The 22,127-nt window shown below is 35.9% G+C and overlaps 2 protein-coding genes across 2 annotated transcripts; one reads left to right on the top strand and one right to left on the bottom strand.

Moving 5' to 3' along the window:
- The first annotated feature begins 5,121 nt into the window (after positions 1–5,121).
- On the top strand, positions 5,122–14,852 carry LOC131158699 (uncharacterized). The gene is made up of 3 exons (XM_058113563.1): positions 5,122–5,423; positions 5,568–5,643; positions 14,712–14,852. The coding sequence occupies exons 1-3, from the start codon at positions 5,122–5,124 to the stop codon at positions 14,850–14,852; spliced, it is 519 nt and encodes a 172-aa protein (XP_057969546.1).
- A 241-nt stretch (positions 14,853–15,093) lies between these two features.
- On the bottom strand, positions 15,094–19,019 carry LOC131157317 (probable pectinesterase 53). Its single transcript, XM_058111375.1, has 5 exons — positions 18,278–19,019; positions 17,732–17,921; positions 17,451–17,657; positions 16,626–16,861; positions 15,094–15,342 (listed from the first exon to the last, which is right to left on the bottom strand). The coding sequence occupies exons 1-5, from the start codon at positions 18,637–18,639 to the stop codon at positions 15,192–15,194; spliced, it is 1,146 nt and encodes a 381-aa protein (XP_057967358.1). The 5' UTR covers positions 18,640–19,019; the 3' UTR covers positions 15,094–15,191.
- Between the last annotated feature and the right edge of the window lie 3,108 nt (positions 19,020–22,127).

Genomic DNA, 22,127 nt, shown 5'->3' with positions numbered 1-22,127 from the left:
GTAGGCTAGGAAGGAGGACTGAAGAGACTCTAGAGAGAGGGATCAGCTATCGGCCGATAGGGACTTCACGTTCTAACAATTTACCCAGGCGAGTCCGTCGGTGTTTTTCGGAGGAGCAAACCCGATTGGAGCTAAAGATTGGGTTCAGAAGATTGAGGAGTTGTTGGGTGTGTTGGAGTGCATAGAGGGACTAAAGGTATGATATGCCACCTTTAAATTGGTGGAGGAAGCAAAGAGGTGGTGGACATCGGCAAAGCTAGTGAAGGAACAGTGACCAAGACTTGCATCTATTACCTAGAGCCGTTTCAGGGAGGTTTTCTTTGATAGATACTTCCCGGTTGCCACCTGAGAGGTGAAGGTAGAGGAGTTCCTGCATCTGAACCAAGGGCCCATAACTATGCAGCAATATGCGGCCAAGTTTGTGGAGCTATCCCAATTCGCTCCGCACATGGTCTCAGATAAGTCAAAGAAGGCTCGAATGTTTGAGAGAGGTCTTAGGCAGGGTGTACGTGCATAGATGGTGGTGTTGTTGACTCAAAGTTTCTCTGAGCTGGTGGACAGGGCCATGGTAATCGAGGCTAGTATTCAAGGGGAGAGAGCAGAAAACCAGAAGAAGAGACCCTTACCTTAGGGTTTTTAGTTTAGTACTAGCCAGGGTGGGTACATAAAGGCGACCTAGTAATTTCACAGGCCAGTGACAGGAGATGGGATCTCGAGTCCCTCAAGGGAATTCTCACCGAAACCTATCCCAAATGCCATAAAAGGCATGGGGGCGAGTGTTGGGCTGGATCAGCTGGCTATTACCAGTGTGGCGGGGTAGGACATCAGGCACGAGACTATCACTCGACATTGAATTACGCACCTCCACAACATCAATATAAGGGAGGTAACCAGGCACCCCCGAGGTAGTCACAAAAGGGGCATCGCCCAGGTGCGGGTGTATTTTATAACTTTGGGTGACGTCACGCACGTAGGAAATATGGTTACAGGTAACATTTATGTGCTTTCAAATAAATTTGTTGTGCTCTTATATTCAAGTGCGACGCACTCTTTTGTGTCTCCAAGATTTATTAAATTGTGTGGGGTAGAAACACAACCGTTAGATGCCGAGTTAGCTGTGATCGCACCGATAGGGTCAGTGGTGGTGTGTAACAAGGTGATTAGGGATCACCTAGTGGAGATTCAGGGGAGAAGGCTGCCTACTAGTCTAATCGTATTTTATATTCATAGATTCAACATTATTCTGGGGATGGATTGGCTAGCATCCAACTATGCGAGTATAGACTACCACAGAAAGGAAGTGGTGTTCAGACCTCTGGGGGAGCAGGAGTTTAAATTTATCGGGTTGTGTGTTTGCTCTGCATCACAGATCCTTTATGCGATTCAGACAAGGAGGTTACTTCTAGAAGGTTGTCAGGGATATCTTACATATGTGAAAGAAGCACCAAATGAATGACTAAAGCTGGAGGATATCCCAGTGATAAAGGAGTTCTCAAATGTGTTTCCTGAGGACTTACCGGGATTGCCTCCGGATCGTAAGGTGGAATTCTCCATCGAGTTAACTCCAGGGACGGCACCAATTTCCAAAGCTCCATACCGAGTGGCTCTGGCTGAAGTAAAGGACTTAAAGGAGCAATTATAGGAACTTCTTGACAAGGGTTTTATCAGACCGAGTGTATCACCCTGGGGAGCGCCGGTGTTGTTCTTCAAGAAGAAGGATGGGTCGATGAGGATGTGTGTAATACCCCAACCCCGAAGGGTCTGAGATATTTACTTTTTGCCATTGATTTACAGCGGAAGTAAATAAACTCAATTATTATTAAATCAGAGCGCTAATTATCCATATTACAATCGTTTATTTCAAAAGAAGAAAAATTACATAAGCCTAAATATTTGGCATCATACTAAAATTTTTAATCACGCTTTATTTTTCTCTTCTATTCCCACCTGCATGTTTGCTATGCCTGATTTCTGATATGTCCTTCAGAGTTATCTGAAATATAGAAATATGATTGGGATGAGACAACACTCAGTAAGTAAATAAGATTATTATTAATGTGTGGTCAAAATAAGCTTTTAAAATTTCGTAAAATAATATTTAATACTATAACTTCAAAACTGTTCTAAAATAAATGTAAATTTAAAAATTTCTGCATAAAACTTTTACCATCAACTATAACAGTAAAATTTAATAACCATATATTGTGACTATTAAATTTAACTTTTAACTTTAAAACTGTAAAAATATTTAATTATTTACATATATATACTTTTCCATATACGTTTCCTTTAGATCGTCATTTAGGCACAATAATGACCCTTTTCACATAAACATATACTTTTCCTTCAAATCATCAATAACTCTATACACGTAATTAAATATGTATAAACATATATTATAAAAACCACTCTTAGGCCTATTTGTCGTAAGTCGTGTTTACCCCCATGACTGGGTTGTGCGGTCCGAAGACTGGACTTAGCTAGCCGACCAAACTAAATCAACGTACGTAAACATTAAGTGAGATTTTCCTTATCAAGTCCTGATCCAGAACTAGGTGTGCACTCAAGAGAAATCCACTAACATAAATAACCACTCTGTAAACAGTGTGGGTGCACTCTAATCCGTTTAAACTTTAAGCTGCGGTACCGAACATCTGTAATTTTGAACTTGTTTTGCCATAAGGGGTTTTAAAACCATCTTATTATAATTTATGTAATTTAAAATAATCTCGTGAAAGTCTCATCTTTACTCATATTTTTTATGAAAAATGCAACGTAGAAATAAACTCATGCCACACAATTTTTGTGTTAAAAATATATATAATAGAAAGAAATGTTGAAAATTTACCCGAGGAGATTAGAACATTTCTTAACCCAAAAATAAATGTAAGTATATTAAAGATAGAACTGGTATAATTAAATATGCGTAAAAAATAAACTCATGAAAATTTTATGGAACTAACTAACATAATTGAAATTTACTTATAAAATAAACTCGAGTATGAATTTTAAATAAAAAAAAAAAACTAACATAATCAAATTTACTTACCTCTTCTTTTATCTTGTGTTACGAACACAGTAACTATCTCTAAGAAATGAGATCAGAAAGAGTGGGTGAGTGAGAACTTACTTAAAAATTCTCTCTCCACCACAAATTCTTTCACTCACTAATCCTTCTCTTCCTTAGAAATATTTTGTGAAAAATGAAGGTTGAGAGCTTCTTATTTATAGGAAAATTTTGGGGAATAAGTGGAATTCGTAAAAGTGTGGGGAGAGGGGTAAAATTATAATTTCTTTTAAAATTAAAGAATGGGTAAGGGATAGGTAAGGTATAGGTTGAGTATGGGATGAGGATGGAGGCCATGTGGGAGTGCTTGCCACCATTCCCATTAAATAATTTTTTAATTAATTAGTTAATTAATTATTTTATTTTATTTTTTTAAAATCATTATTATCATTATTATTACTTTTAAGTTATGTTTTAGTATTTATTTATTTATTTATTTATTTTTTAAATAATTAAATTTAAATTTTGAAAACTCATGTGAGCCCCACATGGTCTTGTGGGCCCCACACAACTTCGAGACCCAAGTGGGTCCTACGTAACTCTAATAGTCCTTATATGGTTTTATAAGCCCTACATAACTTCGGGACTCATGTGAATCCCACATGACTTCGGGACTCATGTGGGCCCCACATATGATATCTATATTATTATTATCTTACTATGTATTTCTACAAATTATGTCTGTCAAAACACTATTTTACGTATATATACTTATTTACGTGTACAAACAGTGTCTATTCTGTTTATCCTATGAAATTCCATTTTGAACTCTGAGCACTCGCTAAGACAAGGTCTTTCTTAAGCATCAAACATGGAATCAAGGATCTTATAGAAAAACACTTCTGTATTGATATTAACTTAATGACCATTTTTATTATTTTATTATTATTGTGATCGTATATATATTTTTGGGTCATCACAATGTGTATCGACTATAGGAAAATTAATAAGGTGACAGTGAAGAACAAGTACTCATTACCTCGTGTTGATGACCTGTTTGACCAGCTGAAGAGCACACGGGTTTTCTTTAAGATCAATCTGCGATCTGGGTATCATCAGTTGAAGGTGAAATCAGAGGATGTATTAAAAACAGCTTTCCAAACCCGATATGGTCATTACAAATTTCTGGTTATGTCGTTTGGTTTGATGAATGTGCCTGCAACATTTATGGACGATGAACAGGGTGTTCAATGAGTACTTAGATCAGTTCATAGTGGTGTTCATTGATAACATCCTAGTTTATTCGAGGGGTCTAGCAAAGCATGAAGCTCATTTGAGGCTAGCACTTCAGGTGCTTAGAGAGAAGAGGTTATTTGTTAAATTTAAGAAATGGAAGTTCTACCTAGAACAAGTTGCATTTCTTGCATTTCTGGGACATGTAGTACCCAGGGAAAGAATTTTAGTGAATGTGAACAAAGTAGAGGCGGTAGTTAATTGGGCGAGACCAAAGAACGTGCATGAGATTAGAAGTTTCTTGGGTCTGGCAGGGTACTATCACTGGTTCTTTGAGGGTTTCTCTAGTTTGGTAGGTCCTTTGACGCAACTTATGAGGAAGAATAGTAAGTTTGAGTGGATTGGGGAGTGTAAGCAGAGTTTTCAGGAATTAAAGCAATGACTAGTCACAGTCCAGTGTTGACCATTCCATCAAGTGATGGTGGTTTTGTGATTTACAGTGATGCATCTCAGAAATTACTCGGGTGTGTCTTGATGCAATAGGGAAAGGTTATCACGTATACTTCTACCCAACTCAAGGAGTATGAGAAGAATTATCTAATGCACGACATGGAGCTGGTAGCAGTAGTGTATGCGTTAAAGATCTGGAGGCACTACCTATACGATGAAAAGTGCGAGATCTTTACGGATCACAAGTGTCTTAAATACTTTTTCATCCAAAAAGAATTGAACATGAGGCAAAGGAGATGGGTTGAGTTGATTAAGGACTACGACTGTACCATTAGTTACCACCTAGGAAAGGCAAATGTGGTAGTTGATGCTTGAGTCGGAAGTCGATAGGTGCGTCAGTTCTAGCGGTTGTGGCACAACATCATATCAGAATGGACCTAAAGAGGTTGGGTGTAGAGTTAGTGGATGGGGATTCACAGGCAATCATGGCCAGTTTGATCATTCAGCCAACCTTACAGAAGAAAATTAAAGTTGCTGAGATGAAAGACACAGAGCAAATGGAAATTGTGAAGAAAGTACGGAGTGAGCAGCAACTAGACTTCAATGTTTCAAAGGATGGAGTTCTTAGATTTCAAGCTAGATTATGTGTACCTAACAACGCGGGGATTAAAAAGACAATTCTAGAGGAGGCTCATCGCTCTCTCTGTACTGTTCATCTTGGAAATACGAAGATGTATAGAGATTTACGAGAATCATTCTGGTGGAGTAACATAAAGAGAGAGATTTTGAGATTCATGGAATAGTGCTTGACATGTCAGCAAGTAAAAGCAGAGCACCAGAGGTTAGTGGGACCACTTTAGCTACTTGATATCCCTAGGTGGAAGTGGGAGCATATCTCGATGGACTTTGTATCAGGCTTGCCTTCGGCGGTGAATAAGCAGAATGCTATCTGGGTTATTGTGGATCGGCTGATGAAAACTACGCACTTCATTCTAATCAGAGTCAATCACTCTATGAATAGGCTGGCAGAGCTTATGTGTAGGAGATTGTACGACTTCATGGCATCCTGGTTTCCATTGTTTCAGATCGAGATCCACAGTTCACTTCTCGATTCTGGAAGAGTTTGCAGGATGCCTTGGGATCTTAACTCACTTTTAGTACTACGTTTCACCCGCAGACGGATGGGTAGTCCGAGAGGACTATTCGTATTCTATAGGATATCCTGTGGGCGTATGTGTGTGCTGGACTTTGGGGATAGTTGGATTCGATATCTACCGCTTGTTGAGTTTGCGTATAGTAACAGTTATAAAGCCAGTATCGAGATGGAACCATATGAGGCTTTGTATGGTAGCTGGTGCTGATCTTTGTTGTATTGGGATGAGGTAGACGGGTGGCAGATTTTGGGGCCGAAATTAGTTCAACAGACCTTTGCAAAGGTCGAGCTTATCAGGGAGAGGATTAAAGCAACACATAATCGGCAGAAGAGTAATGCGGACACTTGCCATCGGAGCTAGAGTTCGAGATCAGTGATATGATATTTGTGAGGGATGCTCCGATGAATGGAGTGATGAGGTTTGGGAAGAAAGGCGAGTTGAATCCTAAGTACATTGGACCATTCGAGATCCTAGAAAGGATTGGTCCAATTGCCTATCGAGTTGCGTTATCCCCAGCATTGTCTAGAGTTCATAATGTTTTCCACATATCAGTGTTGAGGAAGTATGTGCCAGATCCTTCGCACATGATAAGTTATGAGCCTTTAAAAATTGGGGATGCTTTGGCATACGAGGAGGTACCAATTCAGATTATAGATCGAAAAATACAGGAACTGCGTGCTAAGGACATACCGTTAGTGAAGGTGTTGTGGTGTAATCACGCAATTGAGGAGGTTTCTTGGGAATTAGAAACAACATTATGCCAAAAATACCCATAGCTTTTCAGAGAGGTTTAACAACAGACAGATTAGTAGGCAACATAGGTAAGTGTTAGTTTTAATTACAAGTTAGGTAAGGTAGGTTTGTTTAGTTTGTTGGTTTGTTATGGTTTTCGTATATGAATAGTCTTGGGATAATTTGGTATGATATTGTAATCTCCCAAGATATGGTATGTAACCATGGTATTCCTCCACCATAAGTAAGGGTATTTAATAAACTTAGGACGAGGCCGCTATGTGGGTGGCTACCAACACTTGCTAGAGATGAATTGTGAGATAAGAACGTGATCGGTATTAGTTAGCAATTTCGAGGATGAAATTTTTTATAAGGAGGGGAGATAGTAGAAACCTGAACTCAGAAAATAAAATAAATAAGTAAGAAAAGAAGAAAGGAATTTAAAAAGGGCAAAGCAGTAGGGTTCATCGACGAATCCCCTATTTTCGTCGATGAATGCCCTTCTATATCTCGTCGACGAAGTTCAGGCATCGTCGACGAAGAAATCTCGAACGATAGAAATTTCAAGCTTAGGATTCGTCGACGAACCCCTTCTTTTATTGATGAACGTCCTTCTGTAATTCATCGACGAAGGCTCCATTTTGTCAACGAATGTGATCGAGTCAACGACCTATAAATTGATTTTTAAGTTACTTATTCATTAAAAAATCATAAAATATTTCTCTCTCTCTCTCTCTCTCTCTCTCTCTCTCTCTCTCTCTCTCTAAACCACGCCCTACCACTTCTCTCTATGATATCTCGTCATTCGTCACCCAAATTGACGATCGGAAGTTACCACGAGGATCTAGGAGCATTTCTCTGTAAGTCTAGCGAAGTGAATTTTTGAACGAGGTCTTTCCAGGTATCACCCCAAAGTTGAGGTAAGGGTATAAATAGGCTATCTATCTAGCATGTAATTAGTTAAATGGGGTGTATGGGCTTGGGGATGTTTAATGGTTGCTAATATGGGATTTGAGTTAATAAAAATGGGGAAATGTGTTTTTAGGGTTTTGGGCTCCGTATCGCCGTTGGGTGGACTTTAGGAGCGTAGTAGGAACTCTCTTAGTAAATAGATAAGTGGATTAAGTTAAGTTAGGATTTTTCTAAAGTTGAACCGATTAAACTGCTATATATGTATATTTATGTTTTCAGTTTTTATTACGAAAACCAACCGTTTATAATGGATTTTTCAAACCTAAGATATATGATATCATATTTTGAGTAAAAATGAATGGTGGAAAGTTTGGTTTAACCTTATAAACTAAATATACTTTGTTTCTTGGTTGCCTACGGGCTATGTTCAAAATAATGAAATCGTGTGCCGGGTGAATGTTATTTTGGGGGTTATTGTATAACTGAGTTTGTGAATGTTTGCAAAATACTGGTACTGTTTGTAAAAAATGCAGGGTTTTGATATGACGGTTGTAGGCCGAGTTTTATATGATGGTCAGGGGCCAATATTTGTTTAGGGGTTGTGAGCCAAGTTTTATATGACGACAGGGGGGCGAGATTTATTTAGCGGTCGTGAGCCAAGTTTTATATGACGACAGGGGGGCGAGATTTATTTAGCGGTTGTGAGTCGAGTTTTATATGACAGCCGAGAGCCGGGATTTTTTTTAGTGGCTGTGAGCCGAGTGTATATGATGATTTGGGGCCGAGTTTTATAATATGACAGGTTTTATACGAAATGAGTTTAAACTACAGTTTTTATTACTTAAATTTGTTTGATATGCTTTAAGAACCCTGAGGACTAGTTGTATTATGAGTACAGTACCATTGCTAGAGATTCAGTATTTAGTCATGTGCACCCACACTGTTCTGGATAGAAGTGTAGGGTGGTCTCAGCTAATTAGCCTCAGTAGAGGGTGTAGCTTCCATGGAGTCCGGACCAAGAAGTGGTAAAGCAATCAGACACTCGTATCTAGTTGCAGATGCCTGTAGACGTAGTTAGCAAATGTATGATTTTGACTTTGTCTAGGTTGATCCCCCAGCGCTTAGTCCCATGGGGGAAGTAAATGATGTTTAGTCCCAGGAAGTGTCTTTTATGAATATCTATAGATTTATGTAAATGACGTTATTTATTTATTGAAATGTTTATATTATGGAAATGAGACGAGTATTTTTAATTGTGTAAAGTGAGTACAATGTAAAATAGCTATTTTCAGTTAAATGGAGGATGTATGTTTTTCTGTAAACACTAAATGCATGCTGACCACATACTAATGTTAACTTAATCTTTTTTACTAAGAAGTGTCTCACCCCAATTTACAAATCATCTTTTTAGGATATACCAGGGATCATGCATAGCAGACTAGAGGGGCTGAGTTAGAAGTATAGTATATAAATACATGGGATGTATGAATTGAGTTGTTTTTGTTTGTATTGTTTTAATGGGTTGTTATATGGATAATTGGAGACTATTGTATAAATGGTAGTTTAGAATTCTAGTAATGGATTATGGAGAACGTTTTATTTACTTCCACTGCATTTATATAATGAATATGGTATCAAGTACACAAACGTCACTAAAGTAGCACCTCAAGCCCACGTGTCAGGTCGGGGCGTTACATGTGAGTTCCAACTGCTCCCCCTTGAACGGAAGTCATCTTTTCCCTCATGGAATTAATTCTCCAATAGTTTGCTCAAGTGGGCCTTATACCACTATGTTTTACATGTCTCGAATTGTATTCCACGTGAGCCTCCAAAATAATCCTACCTTCTACGTCTTGACCTTATTTGGATCCATTTTTGCAACCTAGATGATCCTTATTGGCATCGGTCACATACTTCCTCACCAAGAGTTATGAACCGTCAGCTCTAATACCACTTGTAAACACTGGAGGAGTCCATAAGTGTACTTGATACACATGGATGAGCACCAACTTGATCCAAAAGTTTAAATCTATTGGGTATTGGGATCAACCATATATATAAGCACCTATCATTCACTCATTTTTTTCAATGTGGGACAAACTCACAAGTGAACGTCTCAACATATTCTAACAATAAGCTATTAAAATAATTGAAAATCATAAAATTTTGTTTTCATTTTCTTACAAATAGGTGAAAATCGACAAAGAAATATAAAACTAATAACATAAATAATTATTTTTTCAAAAATTATTTCTTCATTATACAGGAACGAAAATGGACAATAAAAAAATAGATATAATACCAATTAAATGCTTAATATTTTAATCAAACAAATTAGCTTTAAAAAGATAAATAATTATAAAAATTTAAACACATTTAGAAATTAGAGTGCCCCACTTTTCACCCTCAAATATATAATGATATCATGTAAACGCATGACGTGTAGATGTTTGGTCTGCATGTGGTTTCGCGCGGGGTGGCATGCATTTGAAGCGGCTTGTCACATGGCTGGCATAATTGGGCCTACAAATAGGCCTTCCCCACCTATAGAATTCTGATACATCCGATTGGTCTGTGCTGACCATCAATACGTACCCGCTTGTCACTTTAGGACTGCTGAAGACCACCGAGCTAGGGCAGATAATTATTTGGGGACCACTTATGGGAAAGAAAATCTTGTGTGGAGTGCCCTGAAAGCTATTTGCTAGGACAGCCTCCTACTACTTATCCTACCCAAAATTATGGAAGGGATTGGCTTCTTCTTTTTTTTTTTTTTATACCTCTATTTTTATTGTCCAAACACGTGGCATATAGGTCTTATTCTTTACAACTCGTCCAAAAAATGACAGTTAATAAGAGTAGAACTTATCGATCGTATTTATCATATTTAGAAAATAAATTTTAGATTGTGCAGAATATATAAGAAATGAAAGATGAAATTGTCCTTTGTATAATCTTCTTAACTAAGAGAGAGAGAGAGAGAGAGAGAGAGAGAGAGAGAGAATTAGGGTTTTATATGTTTTTTTTTTTGAATTATCAGTTTGTTTGTTTAAATTAATTAAGAAGCATTAAAAGGTGGAGTGTATGAGAATACATTAAAAAAAAAAACACACATACACACACACATCAAAAGATATAAATTTAGAACATTTTCACTCAACGGCCGAAACCTAGAAAAATTTATGGCATATATTAGCTGTGAAAAATATTTTTTTCTCATTTTTTAGTTTTTCAAAGAATTTGAAAAATTTTAACTTATTTTTAAAATTCTTCAAGATCCGTATTAAAAGGTAGAAAATAAAGAATTTTTTTTTAAATGTTCAAAATATTTTTTTATTTTTTATTTATGTATTTTAAAATAATCACAAAAAGGAACCTGCTTTCTGATTTTCTAAAATATATATAATATAGTAATTAGAATCATGAATTTTGGTGCTAGAATTTGGATTCGAGTGGGTTTAGAAGAAACTCTATACATAATCCAGACAAATTAAAGTTTAAGATTCAAATTCCATACTCTCATATAGAAAGTGAGAGTTAGAAATCTTAAAAAAAATAATGAAAAAATATTTTTCGACTCTTCAATAAAAATTTGAAAAATTTAAAAACAAGTTGATATTTTTGTAATTATTTGAAAAATAAAAAATTTTAAAAAAAAAACTATTTCCACAAACAATATCAAAACTGTTTAATGTTATTTATTTATTTTATACAAATATCGTAAGATGAAAAATAGCTTATTTTTTGTAATTTATGAAAAATTTAAAATAAAAAATTGAAACCGGTTTCCACAAGGAATGGGCCTTTTAAATTTTAGCTGATTGTTTCTCAATACATTTTGGGCCAAAAGCAGTAATTTCAAAAAAGGAAGCTAAAACTTATACAAAGGGCCCAGAATCCATTATGCCTAAAAGATTCCCATGAAGGAGACAGAGGCCCAATGTGCCGAGAAGGCCCAGTCAGGGGCAGGGCCCAATAGTTATTTTGCATGGTACGAGAAGCCCATTGTCTGGAGCCCAAAACCCCAGCAAGAGCAAATTTGCTGTAGATAGAGGGCCAATTTTGAGGCCGAATCTAATGGATTTGATGGTGCTCTCAACAGTACCTCAAGGTTAAAATCCCGGGACTAAAACGAAACAAACACAAAAAAGTTCACATCCAAATCCTGAAATTGGCACATCCCATTCATACAGATCAATAATTTAAAAAGTTCACTTTTCGTAGATTATTAAATTGGTCATTCGAAAGATTTACTACCTATTTCCTTAATCAAGAGATGTGATCAAATTAATCCCGGAACAAGAAAATCCACCATTGCAGGTCGTTAAATTGATCCTTCACTAAATCCACCATTATCTTTGACAACACGAGACTCCAAATTAGTGGATTCCCTTTTCAAAGAGATTGAATCAAAGAACATTTTATTTTATTGTAAATATACAAAAATTGTATCCATTCTTTTATTAATTATAAGAAATTAACATTTGTTCAAATTGCTATGATGTGATGGTATTTTCTCTTTCATAGCTTTAGTGAAATTAATATTGTTTTTTTTTTTTTTTTTTGCATTTTTATTTTGAACTCTTCTTTACAAGTAAAATTTTATGACCCCAATTGGAACTCCAAAAAATATTTTTTAAAAGGAGAAAAAAATATATTATGGAATCTACATTTTTATGTGTGGTTATCAAGTAAAATTAAAAAGTGTTAGCACCAGAGGGTCTATAGGTGTGCTTGATATTCATGAGTGAGCGCCAACGTGACCCAAAAGCTTAAATCTATTGAATCTTGGGCTATACCATGTATATAAGTACCTATCGAATACTCACTTTTTTCAATATAGGACAAATTTCACAAGTGAAATTCTCAATAATCTCCCCCTCACTTTTGAGTTCCAACTACTCCTCCTTTGAACGGAAGCTTCCTCCCACGTGTGAGTTCCAACTGTTCCCCCTTAAACAGAAGTTATCTTCTCCCTTATAGGACAAATTCTCCAACAGCTTGCTCAAGTGGGTCGTTTTTTTTTTTTTAACTAAAGGAGGGCGGCACCTCCATTTATTTATTGATATATTCTCACTTTTGGCAAAAGAATATTGTCTTACGTGTTTCGGAGTGTATTCCAAATGGCGCCTCTAAACCACTCTTACCTTCCACGTCTTGACCCGATTTGGATCCATATTGGTAGCTTAGATGATCCTTCTTAGCTTCGGTCACATACTTCCACACCCAGAGTTATGAACTGTCGGTTCTGATACCACTTGTTAGCACTAGAGGAATCCATAGGTGCGCTTGATACACATGAGTGAGCGCCAACTTGACCTAAAAGCTTAAGTCAATTGGGTCTTGGACTACATGTATATAAACACCCATCAAATACTCACTTTTTTCAATGTAGGGCAAACTTCACAGGTGGAATTCTAAATAAAAAAAAAAAAAAAAACTAATAATAATAATGAATATAACAAAATGATGAACAAAATTTTGATTTTACATATTTTATATTTGATTTTTCTTAATTTTTAATCATATTAAAATAAATTCATTTCTCATAGTATTTAATATTGAAGGTAAATACAATGAAAAATGGTTTCCTCCTTATTTTTCTTTGTTTTCCTTTCTCCAAGTAAAATCCTTCATTAGCAGTGCAATACAATGGCTTCTATGGAAAGGAGTGTGGTTAGAAAAGTATTTTAAACTACCTTCTTATGAAATCAACTTTGAGTCATATCCTATAGTAATAGACCTAAAGAGAGTTAACCATTTTATAAAACTTTCTATGTTTTGAGAAATCATTTCAAAACTTTGAAAAGTCTAGCGGTAAATAGGTAAGGATGCTTTTGTAATTAATGAGATAATGATACTAAAAATAAAGTTAAATAATTACAATTATTAGGTTGTGTATCTCAGCTTTTACCCAGGATAAAACAAGGGTAGACCCCACATTAAGTTGGTCCCACATGTGGGGTCCACTCTGGTATCTAGTCAGGTGCCAAAATACACAACTCAAGACACCTCACAGCTAGCTATTCACTTTGTTTGGGGATTTATTTGTTTATTTATTTTTCACTCATTCTACATTATTAGAATTAATTCTAATTGGATATTTTCAATTTAATTAAATGAGACCTTTGTTATTCAATGTTTTACTTGGTAAGTGCAAGTTTTGCCATAACATTTTTGTGTTAAGTACATATATACTAACCAAAATCATCATTACACACTTTCGGCTACCTAATCTAATGATGCATTCAGTACAAATATACTCAACAGACCCTAAGGGGTTGTTTTGTAACACTGTTAAAAATTAAAGAAATAAAAATCAGAAACTAAAATTAAAAACTAGAAACAAAAACTAAAATTTGAAAACCAAAAATCTGTTTGGTTAACATTTATAAAATTAATACGAATTAAAAACTTAATTTAAAAAATACTCATTTTCATTTTAAATCAAATAATAGTATAAAAATGTAATTAAAATAATAAAATTACAAATAATACACATTTTAAAAAATTTACTATAATAAAAGTAAAATTTATTATAACTATTTTACGTTAATTGTTCTACTTTCAAATTTTACTTTACAATAAAAATTTTATTGGATATGATAATTAAAAAATAGTAAAAGCATTTTCTAATTGGCTTTATTAGTATTTTTTTTAAAATTTATGTATATTTTTACTTTAATTGCATTTAAATTCATATGATCATTAAGTTTTGATTTTAATTTAAAAGTGTGTAAAATTAATAATTTAATGTAAAAAATTGTTTTTGGATATTAAAATTTTTAAACATGCTTCCAAAACAATTGAAAAGTATAAAATTTAGTTTTCAATTTTTCGACTAATAACTAAAAATCGGTAACAGAAATAGAAAACTGAAAATATAAATAAGCGTGTTTTTATAATATGTTTATTCACTGTGGAGAAAACAAAAAACAAAAAACAGAAATAATAACAAATAGGCCCTAAAAAATTTACTACAATGAGAATTGCTATGCTTAGTGTACCAAATTTAGTTTGGTATAGGTGTTCAAAACTATGAATATTATGAAAAATAAAAAAACAATAATTAAATATTTTGATTTGCGGTCGGTCCGAACCAAAATATACTTGGTCTAACAAAAAATCAGAATCAAAATTCTTTTGTGACCAAAATTTGAACCGATTGGACAGAACTAGTTTAGGTGTCAGTTGACTATTTTAATTTGGACTGAATTCTGCAGAGCCCTAAATCTGGGCTTACGAGTTGGGCCGTCCACTGCCTGTCAACATGGGTTAATGCAAGTTGCATTTGTAAGGGCCCAGGTCCTTCTATTGCGAATGTGGGCTTAGTAGTTGGGCCGTCCACTGAATGCCTTGGATAGCGCCTTTTGTTTACTATCAAAACACTAATTATATTTCCTAAAAGGACATATTCATTTTATCAAAACCTTTAATTTTTTTATCAGACATTTTCATAAGAGGATCAGATATTTTTAAAATAATACTAATAAATTTATTTTCCCTTTTAAAAGGTTAGAGGAAAGCCAAACTAAACCTAAGTAGCTGAAGGGTGTTCACAACTTGTGCTGAGCCTAAGTAGTTGATGTTGAACTATCATATATCTATTGGGCAAATTATAAATTATTATTAATTCAATTAAGATGGATCAATAATTAATTACAAAGATTTAATATTCTATGAAAAATATGTGAGGATGATTGTCACAAAATGTTGATCCATTCAGAGCCATCAATGAAGGAAAGTGAAATGAAAGGCTTGGCTTCCTGATCAGTGAGCTCCCTTGCCCATGACACTCTCCCTGCAAAGCTTGCTCCTGGCCCTGTGCATTTGTACTGCCCATAAAACACAGTCCTGCACCATCCATATTTATTAGCCAAAACCCCAAATCAGTTGATGAATCATTAATTACTCATGCAGGCATGGATGTTAACAATTAACCAAAACCAATTCGATCCCACACCAAAGTCTCTATTACTTACAGAGATCATATAAAAGGGTAAAAACCCAGGAGCCCATCGCAATCTTACATTAAGATTGTGCTATAGAGAGAGTCAGAGAGAGAGATGTGGTCCGAAAAAAAAAGCAAATTTAGTTCTCTTTTGGTGGGAGGAAAAGGTGAGGCCTAATAAATCAAGAAAGGACAATACTTAAGTGGATTCAAAGAACTATATAATGCCACTAAAAAACTCCAAAGAGAAATAAATAAAGGGAGAAAGAGAGAAGAATCGAACAAAAGGACAGTCTGCTCTTAGGGATAAAGCCATGGATGGACTAATTTGAGGGCAGCCCATAAGGGTGCAAACAATATTTGGGGGCCAACACAGAGAAGGTACAGCCCACATGGGTCAAACAATATTTGGGGGTGCATTACGTGGATCCCAGTAGAAATTAAAAGGGCACACAAATACTGGGTTAGGTTGCTGAAGGGTACCCCTACTTTAGTTTCTTTCAGTAGATGCCAAAAAGGTCCTCCTTGTACGAACTTGCAAAAAATGAACCGTGACTCAAAGTGCTCTGCTTTTGGTGGGTGTTTGGGTCAATTAAATAATAATAACAGGAGAAGAAAAGAAGAGTAAAATGACAAGGCTAGATATTATAAAATGGGGAATGAAAGAGGCCAGGATGGCATGCACCGTTCCGTGTCCGATTGCCCTTTTCTCCTTTGGCCCATTATATATAGCCCTTAGATATTTTTTTATGTTTACTTTTTATGACCGAAAATTTTGGTCCATGACTTTTTCAGGTCTTTTACTTTCTTATAAATTCGAAATAAATTGAGCACATCCTATAGTCAGAGAAATTATAGAGGATCTCCCCCTCCACGTATCTGTGTGCATATTTTTTTTAATATTAGATATGTGACAAATTAGTTTTACATTCATTAATATCAAATAGGGACCCATTTTCACATAAACACTTGAAGAGAGAGATTCCTTATATAATTTCTCCTATAGTCAATACGAACCAATTCAAAGATAACCCAAAAAAGAATTGAATTAGGATCCCTTTCAGTTCCTTGCCCGTCCTTATCACTAATTCACATCTAAGAGCCTTAGTTAATTATACATTAATCTGCATGAGAGAGAGAGAGAGAGAGAGAGAGAGAGAGAGAGAGAGGTTTGGGGGTGACTTACAGTTCGCGATTTGGGTCACCCCAGTTATACCAGCCCTTGGGGATGATGATGTTGTCCATGTAAGTGTAGGCGAAGACAACCCTAGAAAAGGGACCCCATGCTCTCCCAAGGTAGAGGGCTCCTGACCCCGTGACCTTGCAGTTCACGAAGGAGAACCCCGTGTCCTCCAATAGGCTGCTCCTCCCCTGCGCTGTTACGGCCCCTGTGTTCTGCGCTATCGCATGCACGTGACACCCCTGCATGTTCATTCGTTCGTTAATCGCCTTAATTAATATTAAATACTATTTATCCCCTTATAATTAATTTTTCAGATGATGTCATCCAATCACATTTCGCCATTAACTGTGCCTAATTAGAGAACTATATGCTATGCCTCTAGGCCCAACCTTGACAAACATTTCCTTCTCTTAAGATACCCTAAAATGAGTTGTGCACCATAATGGGCAATTGAAGATTGCACTTGACAAATATATATATATATACAAAATACAGATGTCAAAAACCTAAAGGCATGCATGAGGTGATGACTGGTCAGTAATGCGTATGATATTTGAATGATTGGACCTACTTTTTCCAATTCAAGAATTTAATCCGCAGACCCATCTTTCTAGAAATGCCAGGGCTCCTAGCATTTGGACCAACTCCCCTCCTAGGGAATCCCTCTTTACTAGTTCAATTTTTCATTTTCTGGAGGCTGCAGCTGCTTTCCCTTCAGAAAAAAAATGAACCATCCTAATGAATGAGGCATACTTTTCATTCAAGCTCTCATAATTTAATGAAGAGGAGAATGCTAACTTGGTTGAGAGGGAGATGATCGATGCTAACCTCAAAGAGAGAGAGGGCATTGCCAAAGATGAAATCCACAGAGCCTTCAATGTAGCAATCTTTATAATAATGCCTGCCCAGATGATCATACAGAGTATCTTGAGCGCCCAAAAATCTACACCCCACAAAAGCTGCTGTGTCTGCTGATATTCTGAATGCCACTGCCTGCTTCCCCACTGCTCCCGGCGGTGGTGTAGGTGCGGTGTTCTGCATCAAAGCCTTAATCAAAATCTCCATACATTCTGTTTGAGAGACAGACAGAGACAGAAGAAGAAGAGTACCTTGAATGTGATGTTTTTGGCGATGAAGTAAGGGGAATTAACAGCAAAGGTTGCAGAAGCATAGGTCCCAAGAGGTAGTCCTCTTGGCCCATGTTTGTCAGCTGTGTCTCCCCACTGAACAATTGTTTTATCCGCCCCTGCTCCTTGTATGGTTATGAAGGCTTTAAATGGAGGAATACTTACCTTCTCCCTGAAATTTCCACATTTTTGAATATGACTCATTTCCCTTCTATAAAAATAATTGATAAAAATACATAACAAAGGACAACTTAGGCAATCCTTGGTGCCCAATTCAAGTCCAAAAACTTCAGCCCGCAGATATTTTTATCAGTAACATAAAAGACAATAAAAAACAAAAAATTCATCTTTTTAAATGCATGAAACAAAATCCGAAAACAACCAGGAGTATCCATCGTCGGTGAGTAGAAAACTGCTGGCGCAACCAGACCCAAAATAAAATCATACAAATCCAAAAAAAAAAAGATAGAAATTCTTGTAAAATTATAGAAGCGGAGAAACTGAGAAAGCAATTAAGCAGCAACTCACGTGTAAATTCCGGCGTGGACCTTGATGAGAACTCTAAGAACATTAAACAAAGGAAGCGAATCAATGGCGTCTTGAATAGACGTGAAGTCTCCAGTGGCCGGATTCTTGTCGACGGTGAGAGTGGTAGAAGGAATGAGCTTGTTCTTCGCAATTTTGAAAAAGGAGTGCCTGAGGCTGCCAACAAATCTGACCCACTTCATGAATTGCTGTTCTGAGAATTGGGTCTGTGTCATATTCACAGAAAACTGCTTCAGGGGGGATTTCCCGGGTCGAATTTTCCTGGTGTGGCACAGGGTCTGGCTCGAACAGAGAAGAAGAAAAATAACAAAGAAACTGTAAAGCATGTGCTGAAAATTAGACATTTTCAAGAATGATAGAATAGAATGCAGTGACTGAAGCAGAAACAGAAAGAGAATAGAAATGAAAATGTAAGATTGTTGGAAAAGAAGTGCTGGTGTTTGGGGAATTGAGAGTCATGAAGCGCAAGAGAAATTGGCCTCTGTGTGGATTTATATATAGGTTAGTTTTCTTGTTTTATGTGGAAAGTGATATCGAATTAGAGAAATGGTGACATGGGAGGGAGAGGTCACGGGTTCTTCTACTGACATCAATGCAGAGAGAGAGAGGGAGAGATGGACAGAGGGATCACAATTCACAGGCGAACAATCTAAGCCACAGGACAAGACAGCGTCCCACGGTTGCACTTTCTGCGTTATAAAAATGTAGTTTTCAAAGTGAGACCTCAAATTTTTTAAGAGGGGGTGGGTTTTGTTGGGGGGTGCCCGTGAGCGACTTCCCTGTTTTGGTGTGAAGGTGAATATTCGTGCAAATTAAAGTGTGGGATTTGTTTCATTTCATGTCATGCCTCTGCCTTTTGGCTTGTAAAGTTCTCTAAAATGTACCTGCTCATCAATCAGGGCCGTCCAATTATTGGGACCAAGTTGTGCGTGATTAATTATTAGGGTCCTTGAAGGGAGAATTACCTTAAAAAACCTATCATCCTTCAACCAATTATCTTTAACCTATTGTCCTGTTAGTGTCTGAACCACTTAAGTTGTACAAGACTCAGTACAATTTTAAGAATTCACAATGTTTAGAGACAACCTTTTTTAAATATATATCTATTTTAAAATATCAAGGTTAATCGATTGATCACCACCATTCATATTATACGGGTTCACATTGAGCATAATCTTATGCTCAAAGATAATTTTTTCTAAAAATTTGTCTATTGAAAAATTCTAAGGTTAATCAATTGATCACGGTTATTATACATGCTAGTATGAGGAAGGTTACAGGTATTAAAAATGATTGACATCCTATACAATTGATAAAGATTATTGACATACTAAGCTATCTAATATTATTGTTATGATTTATTCGTATCTTTGAATTGTTGGATTGCTATGTTATGGTGTAACTTTGTAGAAAAAAAAAAACTTTTTAATTCAAATACCATAATTAATTGTTTCTTTTTTTTTTTTTTTTGTAAGAAATTGGCGTAATTTAAATTTTGAAAACACTAGTTATGGTTGATTGTGCTCACAATTAACATTATAATATTGTTTGATTATTTTGGGTGATTTAAATCAAATTATCTAAGAGAAGCACTACCCAAAATATCTTTTTTAACACCAAAAGTGCTAATTGTTGATGTCAAAAAGTGGATCATCGCTTCAGAGGTTGATAAAATGGAATGTTAATGAAGTCTCGTTGTCATCTTCAATATTTATAAGGCAAAAATGAGCTCTTAGGAGATCCAATGGGCTCCGGGAGATCTCCCGATACCTAAATTAGTGAATAGGTTTAGAGGAAAGAAAAGAAGAAAGTTCTCTCAAAGAGGGAGAGTTTTGTGTTGTCTTTACCCTTCTGAGAATAATCTTCCCTTTATGCCCGGATTTCTTGTGAATTAACCGCTCCTGGATGTTAGCTCACAAGAACGTGGATGGTTATTGATAAGCTAGTAACTACCTACATAGGCATGTACATACTTAAATGCTCTAATAGTTTTGATATGTGCCACCCTAATTTTCGTACAATTTTTTTTAAACAATAATAAATACTCCCTCATCGTCAACCATATTCGCCAATCAGCCACGTCAACAACCCTGTTACCACTCTTATGACCCGACCCGCATTGGGTATAGGGCAAAAAGTCATTTCATTTAAACAACCTAACATAAGAAGATAGTATATACTCAACAACCAGAATACAATACCTAGAGTATCAACATACATATATATATATATACACATTACTATCTCATACTCAAAAACAACTCAACTCTAGGGGAATTACACCTCCTCTAGTCCAAAAACTCACCATGTGTGTCAAAGTCTCAGCTCCCTATGGTTTCAGAGCTCTATCGCCTGGCCTATCTCTGTTCCCTAAAAAATTTAGATAATTTGGGTAAGACATCTCTCGGTAAGAAGGAATAAATTATTTACAGTGCGTGGTCATATGAGTTCAGTTATAACACACTTTACTTTTCAAATCAACATTTTATCTGAGAGAAATACACTGATAAACATATTCTCATAATCATATAGAAATACAACACAAGCTTTTATAAGCTTTAAAACCATTTTTCAAATTCAATCATTTACAACACATATTTACCCGCGAAGTTTTTGAGAATAGGGAAGACTACCCACCCATACAGGTAGCTTCCCTCTGCCGTAACACGTTATGCAGTCAGGTATGGCCACATCTAATACCTATTAGGGCACTCACCTTACTCAGTAATCCCTCAGGTGGAGAGTTTCACTTCGCTTTAATTATTTATATTATTAACTCACTTAGATCCATTTCTCAATTTTATCATTCTTTATTTCTCATTTTCCATTATTTCTTTCACTTCTCATTTTAGCCCATTTCTATCATTCTTTCACTTTCCGTTTCCATTTCACTATCCGGCTCATGAGTATCCTTGATATCCAGTACCAACATCACATCTGTAACTCATGGCTACCCTGAGGAACTTTCTTTCCACGCCATGCTTCCCCCCATGGTTAAGGTTGTGCGGCCCGAAGGTTGGATCTAACTGCGGTTGGCCGACCCAGTTAGATTAAAATATCATATCACATATCTCGCGTCTGTAGTACGACTGGTTGGCCTATAGCCCTGATCCGAACTCAGGGGGCACAACAACTCTACTAAACAACCCAGTCGACTGTCACGCCATACGCTCCAAGAGTCCGTGTGGTTGCACTACACTACTAGCAACGGTACCGTGCTCAATATCACAACCCATCATTAGGGTTTTCACAACCATTCATCAGGGTTCACTATCACATACCCGCAATCATTATACGGTATTGGCATTTCATCAATCATATTTCAATGATCCCTTTGTAGTAGTTGCAATTTGCAACGTTCACGTTTTCCCAATATTCACAGTCAGTATACCCAATTCAATAATTACATTTCAACTCAATATTCATAATGTCATATTTACATTTCAGTATACCCATTTCAATATTCATGTTTCAACTATTCATACTGTAGCATTTACATTACAATACTCATATTTCCCATTTTCACATTTCAGTATTAACCTTGTAGAATTCTCAATACAATTTTTACATTTTCTATATTCACAATTTCAGAATTCCCCATCTCAATATACACATTTCAATCTCAAATTAATATATATCTATATATATATATATATATATATATATATATGTATATATAACCCATTTCGTAAATTTCCACACTTTTCAATAATACAAATCATATTCTCATATTTCCCCATTTATTATAAATAATATTTCTATAATCATATTTCATATTCTAAAATATCACAATTTAATATTACTCAAATGCCACACAATTTATCTAATTTTT

Source organism: Malania oleifera, chromosome 6 (genome assembly GCF_029873635.1).
Source record: "Malania oleifera isolate guangnan ecotype guangnan chromosome 6, ASM2987363v1, whole genome shotgun sequence".
Taxonomy (NCBI): Eukaryota; Viridiplantae; Streptophyta; class Magnoliopsida; order Santalales; family Ximeniaceae; genus Malania; species Malania oleifera.
This window is presented reverse-complemented; position numbering and strand designations above follow the sequence as displayed.